The following is a 14815-nucleotide window of genomic DNA, read 5'->3' as shown; positions in this document are numbered from 1 at the left end:
TTCCCCCCCTCCTTCCCTGCAGCAGCGGCGCATGCTCTGTGGGGAAGGGAGGGGGTCGCCTCGGGCTGTGCGGCGGCAGCGCATGCGTAGTAAGAATATGTGCAGTTTGTGCGGCGGCGCACGCGTAGTGGGACTACGCCCGGCTGGGGCGGCGGCGCACGCGCAGGGGATGCTGCAGGCCGTGAGGAGGCTGGCAGCCATGGCGGAGCGGCAGCGGCCGGCCGTGGTGTTGGGCACCATGGAGTTCGGGCGCAGGGCGGAGCAGGCGGCGAGCGGGGCCATGCTGCGCGCCTTCCTGCAGCGCGGCCACCGCGAGCTCGACACGGCGCACATATACGCGGCCGGCCACTCCGAGCGCATCCTGGGCGACCTGCTGGCGGGCGCCGGGGCCGGGGTGGGCAGCGATGCAGGTACAGGCGGGGGGACCCCCCCCGCGTGACTGCGCATGCTCCAGCGATCAGCCCCTTCCCCAGCATCTCCCAGCACCAGCACAAGTTCAGTAGGCGCATGCGTAGTTAGTTAGTTAGTTTTGCCTCGTTAGTTTTTAACCTGCCCGAGGTGTAGGGGTCCAGCTCCAGGCAGCCGTGTGGAGAGCTGTTTCTTCATCTCTCTAATATATTTGTGTCTAAGGATCAAAGTACAGGCAGTCCTCGGACTTGCACACAATTAGTTCCCGACAGTTGAAATGTCATCGCTCGGAACCGATTTTCCCCCAGGAAACAATGTTATAAACATGGGATTGGTTCCTGAACCACGGCCCGGTACCCTGTTTTCACCAAAAATAACCCAGAATTTTGTACTCGATCAATTACAGATGAGTAACATTAATGTATTGAGATTGTAAATAGCAATCATTGATTTGGAAGGACTTCTTGGAGGTGACTTTGCTGGACTTTTTGAAGGGCTGCCGGCTGGAGTCTTCTCAGGAGTCCTGGCTGCAGGTTTTTCTGACGTCTCGTCGGCTTTCTTAAAGAAAGTGTCTGAGGACGTTTGCACAGATGTTCTCCAGGGAGGCGGGCAATGCAGCGAACTTGTTCGCTGGCGTGGCGTGGCATCAGATCAAGTGTTGTAAAGTCGAAACTGACATCAGAAAGTTGAAACGGTGTCCATTTATAAATGTTGAAAGTGCAAAACGTTGTAACTTGAACCGTTGTAAGTTGAAGACTGCCTGTACTATGTTTGTGCTGTACGCGCACACACACATACACAAAGGCAAAGGCCAGATCCTTTTTGAGGTTTCGTTCCCATTGAAATGGATGAGAGTTCGGCACCTAAATCCCTTTGAGCATCAGGGACATAGTCCCTCCTCTGCAAAATTTATAATCTAAGACTGTAAGCTAAAACTATCTTTATTTATTTATTTATTTATAATCTGAGACTATATTTATTCATAGATTCTGAAGTTGGAAGGGACCTTGGAAGATTGTCAGGTCCAGCCCCAATCTAGGCTATAATCTAATTTATAATCTAAGATTGATGCTAGGCTCTTTGGGTGGGAAAGCAGCGATCCATTGAATGCTTTAAAATATGTTATCATTAGCTTTTTACAGCAGGTAGAGGGGGGGAAAAATGCCTATAAAGCTATTATGACCCACTGGATCGTGCATAGCTACATGGCTGCGTGGGGTTTCCAGCATTTTATCTGTTCCTCGTGTGAATTCAGCTTTTGCCTTGCGTATGGTTGTTCGCAGACACTACCAGCCTTGCTTGGAGGGTTTCTATGCCTGTACCATGCTGATGTGTACGGCTTGGGGTTTGTCCATGTTCCTCATTCCTATCCTTGTTACTGGGAGGGATATACAAGTGCATTTACTGTTAATCTTGCTCATTCTGTTTCTGGCAGTGAAGATTGCCACCAAGGCCAGTCCATGGGAGGGGAAGACACTGAAGCCTGCGAGTGTTCGGTCTCAGCTGGAAACATCCCTTGAGAGATTACAGAGGAATAGTGTGGAGCTGTTCTACCTCCATGCCCCTGACCATGAAACCCCTGTAGAGGAAACACTTCAAGCCTGCAATGAGCTACACAAGGAGGTAAAGGGAGATGCCTGAACCTGGGCTTTCCTTCACTTTTGTTGTGTTGTTTCTTTTAAACTAGTATTACTACTTGCATCTCCCTCCTGGTGTGGGCTACATCAGCACACTGGTGTGGGGATTCCTCGGTGCAAACAGAAGAGAAAGCAGTGATCTGTAGGAGGATTTAACAGCTAACACCATATAAAAACCCCAATCCTAATCCCTTATCTGAAATCTCATCAGCTGTCAATCTTCAGAAATTCTGACCTTTGCTTTATGCTGTAAATTGACCCTACATTAACTTTAGTATTAGTAGAGGTGAGACGTTTTTAGACTGTATTTGCCATCTCGCTCTTGAATCCAGCTCTTCTAATTTAAACAAAATAAAGAAAGCATTCTTATGTAGATTGGGTCTGGCAACTGACCTCCAGATGAGACGAGGAGGGGATTATAAAAAAGGAGGGTTTGAACTTGAAGGCTGCAGTGCAGTGATTGTCCTTTTCATTGTGTTAATTGGCCTGTGTAGGTATGAATGCACTCTGTAAAACTGGAATGAAATACTCTTATTCCTCAACAGGGAAAGTTTGAGGAGCTGGGTCTCTCAAACTATGCAGCTTGGGAGGTGGCAGAAATCTACACCCTCTGCAAAATCAACAACTGGGTGCTTCCAACTGTGTACCAGGTGAGGGATACAGGCTTGACGCGGGCAAACTGATCTTCCAGTGGAGACTAAGACCAAAAAACCCCAGCCTCCCAGCGCGGTGTCCTGTGGTGTCACCATCCAGGGCAGCTCCTGGGCAAATTAGTTCTGCCTGTTATCGATGCCAAGCGTTAGAAAAGCCAGACAAGCCAGGAAAATTTACAAACTATTATCGTACTTGTTGCAATGACTCCCTGTCATCATGATTATTAGTTACTCAGGTAGTTCCTAGGAGCCTTGCCCTGGGATTTAGATCCCATTGTGCCAGGTACAAAGAACAACTACCTATTCTAATGAGCCCTTTGGACAAGAGTGATTACAAGGTGAAGTGGGGTCATTTCTCAGACAGATAAATAGGTGTTTGTCCTGTGTTCCAATAACTTCTCTTGATGTAAAACCTACAGTAGCTTAATCTTAATAGAGAGCTATAATCCAGAATTGTTTTTCCTCAGTAGGCACCAGCTTCATGTGACCTGATGGCTCACAGTTCTGATCTATTCCGAATGACCTGTAGTAGTCATGGGGGAGGGGAGAGAAGGCAATTCTGTCTCCTTTGTGCACTGCTAGGAACGTAGTAAAAGCCACATGATCACCTCACCTAGGGGGTAAACAGGAAGCAGTGTGTATGCCTGTGTATGAGCATGCCTGTGTGCGCACAAGGATTGAAATAACTGCTGTGAAGAGCTTGGTTTTGGGGACATAAGCTTGTTCAGGAGTTAACTTGGGAGGATGCCAGTCTATAAATATCAGTGGCTGTGAAGATAGGCCTAGAGGACAAAACAGATGCAGAGAAGAGCACAGACACATTCTTCTGAATGTTAACTTGTTTGCACTGTCGACCTGGGGCTTTGAAACTGTCACTGATATGTTGTGTTGGGCTGGTCACAGGAGCCTCAAATCTATATAGCATTGATATTCTAGTGTTAAGGCCCAGCAGTGACTGATACTTCAGACATACGGGTTAATGATGCCAATGATATTGATAATCCCCTACGAATCAGACTGAGTTGCCTTTCATAGATAGCCAAAGAGCCAATCGATGGTAACAAGCTATTGCTAGCCTGGTCTGGATTCACACTGAAGGACATCAGTTTTCCTCTTTCATTTGCCCTTCAGCTATCCAGGTACCATACTGAGGGTCTTTTTATTATTCTTATTTGTTGTAGGGCATGTACAATGCAACCACTCGCCAAGTGGAGACGGAGCTGTTACCGTGCCTTAGACATTATGGAATACGGTTCTATGCCTACAACCCATTGGCTGGTACGAGATGGGTGAGGGTAGGAGAAGTGGTCTGCTAAACGAGCCAGAGGAATGGATGAACAAAATTAAACAAAAATGGCCAGTAAATTGGCCTGCTATAAACTCTATGCAGCAAGCCAATACAAATACCAATGCTTAGACTCCCCTATACATTAAAACACTGCCAGAGGCTTACCAGTGAAAGATTGTGGTGTCAGAGTAACTGAGTGGCTCAGAGGGCAGATAATGGTAGCTTTCCATCTGTATGTTTCCAGCCTGAATCCAGCTCAGGTTAATGGCAGCTAGAAGTTTGAAGGTAGATTTGATCTCAGTTGATTCACTAATTGATCAGTGTGTGTTTATTGCTGTATGCTCCCCCACTCCCTCTTGAAAACAGCCCCAATGTTAGGAGCATCACCAGAGAGAAGAGGTTGAATTAGGCTGTGAAAACTGAACTCCCTCATTTGGACGGTAGGCTGTCTTTTAAAGTCTAAGGCAGATTGCCTATTCTGCATTTGTCTGACTGGAAGGTTATCAAATTGGCCCCTTTCCCACCAGTAGATTCATGTTGAGACTTTTAAAGAGGGAATCAAAATGACAAGTCTTTCACTAATGCGGTTATGCCAAAAAACCCCTCTCATCTTAGCATGACTCCTGCTGGGCTGGTCTCCCCTGCCTTTGGAAGGCTTCTGTCATTTAACCTGAATGTGTGGGATTTTTACATCCTCAGAATAGTCTCTTCTTTGTCCTGCTCCCTCATAAGGTTCGTGTGTGTACAGGGCTGTAGAGGCCAAGGGGTTGGAATATTTAAGGCTGCAACAATCAGACACACAGGTTGTAAAATCCAGGCCATTGACAATTGCTGAACCTTTGCAGGAGGGCTGCTGACAGGGAAGTACAAATATGAGGATAAAGACACGCGCCAACCCACTGGCAGGTTTTTTGGAAACGACTGGGCACAGGCCTACAGGAACAGGTATGATTTCAGTAGGTGGATGGACAGAGCTGGAGTTCCTGTGGTACTGGCATGCTGGCCTTGAGTTGGCCTAGATAAGTCATGCAGTGAACATGTAGGAAAAGACAAGTGACAAGGCTCTTCAGCAATTGTCCCACAGGCAGATGAGCTCCTGTGACTACTGCAGTGGTACACGCTGTTTACGAACAACAGTGCCTTTACATTTTCCTGGAGTAGCTGGATGACGACTTTGTTATATGAGACTTGGTAATGGGGAAAAGCGTAGAAAGGTTACAGCACTTGACTATGTAGGGAGACCCCTAGGTTCTCCTTTGCTTTACCACTGAATTAATAAGAAGCCTTATGAAACATCCTTTGAGTAGCTCTTTGCTTGTCTCCCAAGCTCTGGGACAAGGGATATTTATCTCATTACAGGTGATTGAGGCTTCATGTTTGCAAAGTTCTTTCAGTTCCCCAAATGAAATATCTCCTGCTCCTAACAGAAGCAACACATTGCAGTAAGGCAATTGCTGCCTAACCTCACTTCTGCCTATAAGTGCAGTAATGGCCTAGTTGTGAAAAAGGATGCAGGGTATGAGTTGGCTGTTGTCACAACACAGTTTATTCTGTTAGCTGAGAAAAACTTACATTCTGCACCAGAGAGAACTGGCCATTGGTTCCAAAGCCTCGGCTGGTAGGGTTAAGCTTGTTAACCTCTGACTGCAGTACCTTGGGGAGGTTGCCTTGGGGAATCAAGAATAAAATCCACATGGGTAATATAAGTCACTAGGGCTCTGTTGGTCCAAGACTCCCTGTGATTGTCTGGAGATGCCCCCCTCTTCTCTTACACAGATCCAGCCCCATAAGACAAAACCTGAAATAGAGCTACTGACTCTGATATCTTATAACGCAGGTACTGGAAAAAGCACCATTTTGAAGCCATTGCCCTAGTAAAGAAAGCTCTTAAGGAGGCGTATGGGGCTGACCCGCCCAGTCTCACCTCAGCTGCTTTACGCTGGATCTACAATCACTCTCAACTTAAGGTAACTGCTTGGCTTTAATGCAGACAGTTGGTGTGTGCAATAGAAACAGAATCCTACAGTTGGAAATCCTACATTTTCCAATTGCAACATATCAGCAGTGTGGTCACCTCTTAACCCACATACTAGCTTTGGACATTTCAAAAAGAACCATACCCCTCCGGCCAGGGGGTTGTCCTTCCTGCTATATCATGTCTCTAGGGGATTGGTCGAAGGAAGATGCTATTATCAGCTTTTCTAGTTTTGGTTTCTCAACTAGCCGCTTTCCCAGGAGGTGCCAAGTTGCCTCTTTCATGTGGCCAGGAATGTAATGGCTGGATTTGCTTCCCCCAGCCACTGCTGGCCACTTAAGGAGCGTAAAGCAGCTGCCTTTGACGGTGGTGAGACTTGTAGGCAGCAGTAGCAGCCTACTGAGCCTTGGCTTCGTTAGTAGGAGTGTAGGTAAGCCTCATTTTCCTAGGCACAACATGCAGCTGGGGAGGCAGCTTAGGTTTCCTTCAAGGTAACTTCTCTCTTCTCACTGCAGGGGGATGCGGGAGATGCAGTCATTATTGGGATGTCCAACATGGATCAGCTGCAGCAGAACCTCACTTACAGTGAAGAGGGCCCTCTACTCCCAGCTGTGGTGGAAGCATTTGATAAAGCTTGGCACCTCGTTGCACATGATTGTCCCAACTACTTCCGCTAGATCATGGTGGTAGGAAAGTCTGCGCGGGGAGTGGTAACCAAAAGTCTCTCCAGGTCTGAAACCACATCGCCCCTCCCAAAATGACAGATGATTTTTCCGGCCTGGTCCTATGGGTTCTGCCTGATAGACACTTGGTGCTGCCGAGTGTTTTTTTCCTACATGATTGAGATCTTTTACGTGATCATAATCTAGCTTGTCTGAACACTGGTGGTATTCAGTTCACGGACCATAACAGTGTCTGACCTTTTTTTCCTCTTTCAAGGCCAAAATGCCTTGAGTATCTCTTAATATTGCAGCTCTTGCCAGTCCTAATCAATCACACACCATATCATGATTCAGTGATATAAGTAATTTAAGGAACGGATCCTAAACCAGTTAAGAGAACTAAAGTGGAAATTAACTGTCTGTCTCCAATCTGGACAGCATCTTTGCTGTCAAAATAAAGCATTTTCTAAGCTGGATTATGTTGGTTTAATAGTGAATTTTGTATTGAAGGTTTGCTGAAAGCTATTTTTTGCTAACTGCTAATTTAATTTTCAGTTATAGCTACTGGACATGCTGCAGTTGCCCTCTGTTTTCAATCCAGCTGTGACACTTAGCAAGCCTCTCAACGATCAGGGCTGACCTTTAAACAATTAACTAGGCCTCTTGAAGCTGGGTTTAGCTGACATACTTGCTGCCTCAGCTACAGGCTTCTTAAAACATGTTTAAGAGCATAACTGAAGGAACAATCTTTGTTTTGTTGTCGGGAGACTCAAGCACAGGAACCATTACATTTGTTCAGTAACTAATGGCTGTATAACATTGTCTTCTCCCAATTCTACTGGGAAGGTGCCTATTTGGGCATTAGGCCGAGGTCCTGGCTTAAGAGGGAAATACTAACTTTATCCTTCCTAGAGGGGCATTTTGAATTGTCAGCATGCCACCAGTAAAGGCTGGAGTTATGCCCAGGTTCCCTTAATGTGTGAAATGCATTAATTATAATAAGTCAGGTGATAGTATCATCAAAATGATGTCCTCCCCTTCTGCCTCAGTAGTAACATTTATTCCACTGCCTACAGTTTTAAATAATTTTCCTTCTCTCTAAAATAAGGAAACCAAGTCATTTGAGAAAGTGTAATTAAAACAGCCTGAGAGATGGAGCAGGGAGAAACTATAGTGGTGACAGCTGTTTGGCATCTTCCCCCATTAAAACTGATAGACTTACGGGGTAACTCTAGAGAGAAGTTGCATCTCTACTGCATAGCAACAAGTTCTAAGCAGTTCTCCGAGGAGGAAAAATTGTAGCAATGTAGATTTGTGCACATGCTCACTGAGTCTGAAAAATAGATTTATAGGGAAGGGTTTCATTTTCCACATGATCTTTACCCTGTTCTCAGATTCTGTAAGGTCTCTCTCTCAGCCTCAGGGTTTCCCATCCAAGCAGTGATGAGCTGCACTGAAAGTGTCCAAACTGTAATTTTTTATATACAATTTAATTACATCTTCGGTGATAGATAACAAGTCCGAGATATTCAATTTCATCCTGCTCCAACTGGGAGGGAAACATAGGCTTCTACTGATCGTCCCTAAAACAGAACAACACTGTCTCTAGTGTCCTTCAGTAGCCTTGCTGCTAGTCACTGTCATCATCCTCCTCCTCTTCCTCCATTTCCTTTGGTTCTTCTGTGTCTTTGACCAGCTGCTGGAAGTCTCCTGTCTCAGAGTTCCACATGCATTTGATGGTCACTTTAAACTCTGACATCTCATAGCCAAACAGTTTCTAAAAAGGAAACAGGAAATCATCACTAATGGTTCTAGTCTCCTTGTGCCTAAATTGTACACTTATAGTAGAAGCCACTTTTAAATAGGGATGGTGAGTGAGGTAGGAATTAAAAGGCTCACTTTTGGAGAGGCATGTTGGCAAATGAACTACAACAATCACCTATATGCAGATAGTTTTCTTTGTCCATTTGCTATGCTGTAAGCTGACTACAATGTGAAGGTTAGGGTCTAGGAATGAGGTCAGCTGTTATGCACAACTCATTTAGCAATACCCTGGCCATATAGGGAACTTGAACCTAGTAATTTTCCTCTGTTTTTACAAAGAAGCAATAACTTGCCTCTTGAACATTAGTCAGCAGCTGGGCTTCCACAGTTGTCCCTTGGATTATCAGTTTTTCAAGCAGGTCATTAACTCCCTGTCAAGCATTGTTGCTTACAGGGCAAACGGTTTTTAGAAAGCATATCAAGCTGTAACAAACAGCAGCTACCCTACATCCTGATTGGTCCCTACATAACTGCAGTCATGTCACTTGAGCCCAAATGGCTTCAAGGTACAGAATTTATCTTCATATCCAAACCAACCTGGCATTTAGAGAAGGACTTTTAGTGGATGGTATAATGACACCTAATATGATGTAATATCATAATGATAATATGATGGTATTATGCTGACTTTTGCTGAATGGCAGCTGTGCAGATGTGCTGGAAGTATGTTACTCACCAACAGACGAGCCTGTTCAGGAGTCAGGACATCCCCCTCCTTACAGACTTCATAATCTGAAAGCAGTGTCACCACTCCTGCAAGAACATGGAAAAAGGAAGGTGGGATGAATGGCACTTGAGGCAGAGGACCACTGAGGTCACTTGAAACTTCCTATCCGGGACTTTTGCTACCAACATTGTAATGAAGCTACTTGCACTTGCTTCCATCCAGCAGTTTCAGTGATGGTTCTTACTTAAGTTTACCATTTATTCTGATTTTTCCCTCTGTCCTTCAAAACTGGTTTGATTTTGATCGAGGCCTGCTTATTTGAACTCTTAACGATAAATAGATTCATTCTTGAAACTAGTCTGTCACAGACAAAGGTGAACCCTGTGATTGATCTACTGTTATGTAGTCAGAAAATGACAGATGTGAAACAAGTGCCTGAAGTCTTGTTCATGGCTTACTCATTTTCATGCAAATATCAGTTCAGCCTGTTTCTACCAAAGGAATTTGGAGGAGGGAAATCAACAAAATACTCCATGTGTTATTTTTTTGCAAAGACATAGCATGACACAAATGTTATTTTCCAGTTGAGAAATCCTTGTTATCTGTAGGTCAGGTCAGGTTGTCACCAGCCAACTGGCTTGAAAAAGAAAAGCACCTTGCGAATGGAGCCTTTGTCAGGTGCCTGGACTCACCCATGCCAGAATGTTATGATATAAAAACAAATATGAAATTAAAGGGGACTTATATCAGATGTTCCCCACGGAACATCTGCTTCTGTTGTCTAGTTCTCCTTGTGAGACCCCCACGTGTATAAGACACTAACAGAAATGCTACCAAGGTTTAAAGGAAAATTCAGTAAGGGTAGACTAACTGCAAGGCCCCTGCCCCAAATACCTTTCTTCAAAGCAGTTGGCAGTCCCAGCTGTCGTAACTGAGGCTCCATGGAGTGGGGAAATTGCTCCAGGGGCCCCGTGTCCAGACTCACCGTGTATGGTGCTTTGTTACCTGCACGGGCAAAGTCCATCTCTTTGAACTCTGAGAACCATCTAGGAGAGAAAACCAGGGAGCAAGAGCATTAGCCGTCTGTGAAGTCACCACTCACTAAAGTCTCACGTGGGAAGAATCAGTCTGGACTAGTACCTCCTCTACCCCCAAGAAGCAAAGACAGAGCAAAAACAGCACCTCATTATGGTTTTCTACTGATGTTCACCACTGTGGCACCACATGCCTTCCATGTAAGAGAGCAAATTGCTTTAAGAATTATTGCCTGAGCCTCTGGCTCTTTGTTAGTTTATAGAAGGCTCTGAGGGCAGAGCCTTCTATTTTTTGTGGAGTTAGTGATGGAGGGAGAGAAGGGTGTGGTAACTGAGTTTGTTGATATTCCACCTGTTTTTGATGGAAAAAATAGCTTTGTGGGGAGCAAATTCGCAAGGTTTCTTAAAACATCATTAAAGAAACTCATCCCTTCCCAGCAGAGGTCACAATAATTCCCTAACAGATTCCTCTGTATAGTCTGGCTGGAGTGAATGACGGGCCAGATTATCAAAAGATGTTATACTGCTTCCATGTTGTCTCCTCTGCAGTCAGACAACACTGGAAGACAGTTTGCACTTCTCTGTGTTATCAGAGGTAGGACTCTGGTGCCTTGCTGCTGTTTGAAAATGTCCTGAAGGCTAAGAGTGAGATCAACACCAAGATGAACTAGATATCAGCTGCCCAACAATAGCTTTCATTTCACTGAGGGGGAAGAGGCTCTTGGTTTGCACTTTAATTGTCTGTCAAGATGCTTTATTAACAGTCACATTCCCAGTAAAATGAAGACCCTCTGTCATTAGGCTCAGTTTGCCTGCAGTAATACTTACTCATTCACTTCGTTTGTGGTACGATTGGTAAAAAGGAGACCAACTTCACCTCGCAGATGTTTGCTGATCTGGAAAATGAGAGGCACGTGAAATACAGCAGTATATTTATGAACAGTGCCAAAGACCCTTCAAAACAAAAGAATATATCCAGGCTGTGGTGGAACTTGAGGAAGCTTGTATAAATCACAGAGGGCCCTACCCTCCCATATGCAGATAGCAACTAAACAATCCTAAAGTTTCTTGCATTCCTTTGCAAGGCAACTAATGTTGGGAAGAAGGTTAAATTAAGCATGATTGCATGAATTTTCCTCCTGACAGAAAACTTCTCCCCTGGTTGAGGAAAGCCACACTTTAGCAGAACGTACCCACAGTAGGCGGTGAAGGATGATTGTTAAGTCATAAGAGGAGAGAAATGGTTGTGAATAACTGGGTTGGGGGATTGGATGGAAATCAAGCTCCCCGGGAGGTCGATAAGGAAAAGCATGAGAACCTGATTTTGGGAAGTCACTAAGATCTACTCTCATGTTGGGGCTCTTAGCATCTAGGTTTAGTTTTTCAAACTGCAGAATTCCACGGGGCTGAGACACCACATTTTTTAAAGCTTGAATACTGGATGCTGGGAAGATTCCCACAACTAGTTCCAGTCCTGGTTCAGCAACAGGACTAACAAAATTGAACGCCTGTCTATCATAGGGGGGTCTCTGTAGTTCCCACGGGACAGTCTTCTTATTTTTGCTGCAAAAGGATTACACGGGATAGAGTTGCTACAGTACTATTAAGGAATGTCTCCCGACTGAACATCCTATGAGCCTGGCACCCTATTCAGTGTCCTGGGGCTGGGAAAGGGAATTCCTGTTTCATCTTCATGCACTTGTCCTTATGTACACTGAAGGATAAATCCTTCGCTGCACTCAAACTGATGTATAGCGAGTGGAGCTATACTAGGTGGCAGCTAGTATCAGAGGTTGCCCAGACTGGAAATGGGGCCATATCATCCCAAAGTTTCCAGGTCAAAGTTCACTCACCTGAAGATGCAACAAATTAATGAAAGGCTGGCTTTGTAGTATTATTCTTCTGGTAGCACGCAGGTGTCCCAGTAACAGACTCACTTCCCTAGGTGCTGAACAAACATGGAGCAGACAGTCCCTGCCCTAAAGATCTTCCCATCTAATTATTAACCCTATTTATGGCAGATGGAAAAATACCGATCCAGTCTGGTTGTTTACAGCAGTTCTAGCGTTTCCCTCTTAGAGGTTTACACAAAGCAGAGGTTACTTCCGAAACACAAGTGCAAAAACTCCAGGAGTCAGAACCTACCTTGTGCAAGTTCTCCTTGTACTCATCAGCTGGACCTCGGCCCAGGGCCACCATCATGACTTTATTTTTTCCAAAAAATATCCTTAAAAAAAAAAAAAGTAAACTAAACCGCAAGATTCCATATCTCAGTATACCAGAGATAATTAATCATGGATCAAGATAAGCATTCTTTATCCAAGTCACAACTGTCTTCCGTTCTGATATTGCTAAGTGGAAAGGGAGTGTCGAGACTTTTCCTATTGTAACAAATTTCAAGAAAACAAGAGTCCTTTCCTGAATGACACACACTTTATCTGACCTTTAAATAATGTTTATGGTTCTCTGCATCCTCTCCAATCAAACCCAGTACTTATTCCTGTGGAACTCCACTAGACACATCTCCATTTAGTGGCCATTCCCACCGAGATGTCAGCTGGCTGGTTTTTAACATACGCACATTACATACTTTCTTGGTATTGTGTAGTGCTAATACTGAAATCAAAATGTCACGTGGTACCAAATTAAATATTTTATAGCAGGGGTGTCAAACTCATCTAGCTGGATCCAGCCCACCTGCTGTGTGCGCCCTGGATTGGCAACATTTCCCGTTTGCACCGTGTGTGCCAGCTCCATCCCCAGGCACTGTACGCAGCATGCATCTGCCTCCGCCTCGCATAGAGCCTGTGGAGCTGGTCCAGGTCATGTACTACGCGCACTGTGTGTGAAGCCAGTTTATGGGCCCGATCCAGTCCAGCCTGGGTCCAGCATGCTGGGCCTGCCTGGCACAAGCACCACATGCAGCCCGTGCCTCCGTCCCTGCCCCTTAATTATGTACAGAAACCCGCTTAAGCTCTGCACAAACTTAGAATGCAACATGCAGAAGCATCAATCACAAGGGAAGACATTTGAGAAACTGCTCCTTACCTGCTGTGTTTCCAGGCAGTTCTGATGTCTTTTAGCTTGTTGTTTCTCATGTTGAAAACAGAGAAAATAAAGAGGTATCTGTAGGTATCCACACATTTCCGCAACTGTAAGAAAGCACGTCAAGCAGCTGCGATGAACAGTGGAAGATTTCCCACTTCACACCAATACACATAATCAGAATAAGATAATGGGGTAGAAGCAGTATTTAGGATTTTATACACACATTGCTAACCCCCCGCCCCCCATCAGGTACTGGTAATGATGCAACTTTTTTTTTTTAATGTGAGCTTTCCTCATTTGAACTGTTCAACTCGGAAACTATCAGACTCTGCATTAAACAACTGTATAAACATAGGATTTCCCAAAATATATTAGAACCCATAATTTTTTTTTCATGGTGTGGATGGAGCAAGCTCTGAGCCTACGTCCCAGCCCCAAAAATCCATTTCATATAAACTCCTCACATCGAGGATGTATCAGATATTCTGGACTTTAACGTCCTCCCACTGAAGATGTATCAGACATTAAACTGAATCCATAAATATTAAACTGAACCCATACATTAACTCTACAGCGTGGACCCTGGTAGAAGTCAGTACCAGGGAAGATGGTAAGGTTGTGTTTCTCTGTAGCACACACCAGGAATTCACACCCAGCTCCTCGGACGTGTGCTCTTACCTCTTCTATTAAGTTCTGTTTGGTTTCTAAACCTTTCTTTGTGGTTTTTGTCAAGGAAACTGGGAAAAGAAAAGAAAACCAGTGTCAGTAGGAGCGATAAGCTGGCTGCTGCTCACATGAAACAGAACTACAAAGCGCACTAGTGGACACAGGGCGCTTAGACATCGACTTGACACTGATGGTTTTGATTCAGTCTCACCACAGCCGTGTCCTGCTGACCGTTCGCAAGGTTTTAGGGTCGGGGCGTCCCTAGGGCCGGACTCAGGCATGGGCTGCCCAGGACCCTGGCATGACCATCACAGAGGACAGGCCGGTGGTCCTCCGTTGATACGAAACCAGACGCCTTGATGTCGTCCGTTTGTCTCTCGAAGAGAAAAACGTGTTCTCGTTCTTCAAGAGAAAAACAGAAGACATCAAGGCGCCGGGGTTTCGTATCAAGAGAGGACAGAGTAGCACAAAACCGGAACGTCATCTCACCCGGACAGAAGGGGGGCCCGAAAATGATGCCAATAATTATCATCACGATCGCCGCTGAAAGGGGAAGTTTGTCGGGAGCTGGCTGAGAGCGCCTCCCCGAGGTAGGGGCTTTCACGGGCGGCCACAGCACCGCCTAAGTGGGAAAGCTTCAGACTGGCTTTCCCCGGGGGCTCCCTGACAGATGTCACGCTTATGCTGCGATGAACCCACTGATCCCATGTTGAAGCATGGCCTGGCCACACTCCCAATCAATCAAAGCGGAATACAACGAGGAATACAACCCGATGTTGTCCCCCCCTACCCCCTAATACGCGGGTGGCCGGCTCCTAACGCGCTTCAACGCAACGTGTGTGTGGTGCGATGCGGTGGGGGGGGAGGGGGCACTCACCCTTCTTGTCACGCTTGGACTTGGGCATGGCTCGCACGTTGCGCCGCCGCCAGGACCCCTCCGCCGCGGGGGCTGC

The 14815-nt window shown here is 45.5% G+C and overlaps 2 protein-coding genes across 4 annotated transcripts; one reads left to right on the top strand and one right to left on the bottom strand.

The window, feature by feature from the left end:
• Positions 1-114: 114 nt before the first annotated feature.
• LOC102374503 (aflatoxin B1 aldehyde reductase member 2) lies at positions 115-7099 on the top strand. The gene is made up of 7 exons (XM_014523578.2): positions 115-410; positions 1844-2031; positions 2591-2695; positions 3880-3976; positions 4832-4931; positions 5824-5953; positions 6477-7099. Exons 1-7 carry the CDS (start codon positions 170-172, stop codon positions 6636-6638), a joined length of 1023 nt encoding a protein of 340 aa, XP_014379064.2. The 5' UTR covers positions 115-169; the 3' UTR covers positions 6639-7099.
• A 137-nt stretch (positions 7100-7236) lies between these two features.
• Positions 7237-14809, bottom strand: MRTO4 (MRT4 homolog, ribosome maturation factor). Of its 3 annotated transcripts, none has more exons than XM_025213147.1 (8): positions 14074-14236; positions 13875-13933; positions 13197-13300; positions 12294-12375; positions 10977-11044; positions 10009-10160; positions 9124-9200; positions 7237-8400 (listed from the first exon to the last, which is right to left on the bottom strand). In XM_025213147.1, the coding sequence occupies exons 1-8, from the start codon at positions 14141-14143 to the stop codon at positions 8254-8256; spliced, it is 759 nt and encodes a 252-aa protein (XP_025068932.1). In that variant the 5' UTR covers positions 14144-14236; the 3' UTR covers positions 7237-8253. The 3 variants fall into 3 exon arrangements, with proteins under 3 accessions (XP_025068932.1, XP_025068934.1, XP_006031540.1); XM_006031478.3 differs by lacking the exon at positions 14074-14236 and adding an exon at positions 14740-14809 and having other exon boundaries at positions 8254-8400; XM_025213149.1 differs by lacking the exon at positions 14074-14236 and having other exon boundaries at positions 13796-13901.
• Between the last annotated feature and the right edge of the window lie 6 nt (positions 14810-14815).

This window comes from Alligator sinensis, unplaced genomic scaffold, assembly GCF_000455745.1.
Source record: "Alligator sinensis unplaced genomic scaffold, ASM45574v1 scaffold1719_1, whole genome shotgun sequence".
NCBI classification, from domain to species: Eukaryota; Metazoa; Chordata; order Crocodylia; family Alligatoridae; genus Alligator; species Alligator sinensis.
This window is presented reverse-complemented; position numbering and strand designations above follow the sequence as displayed.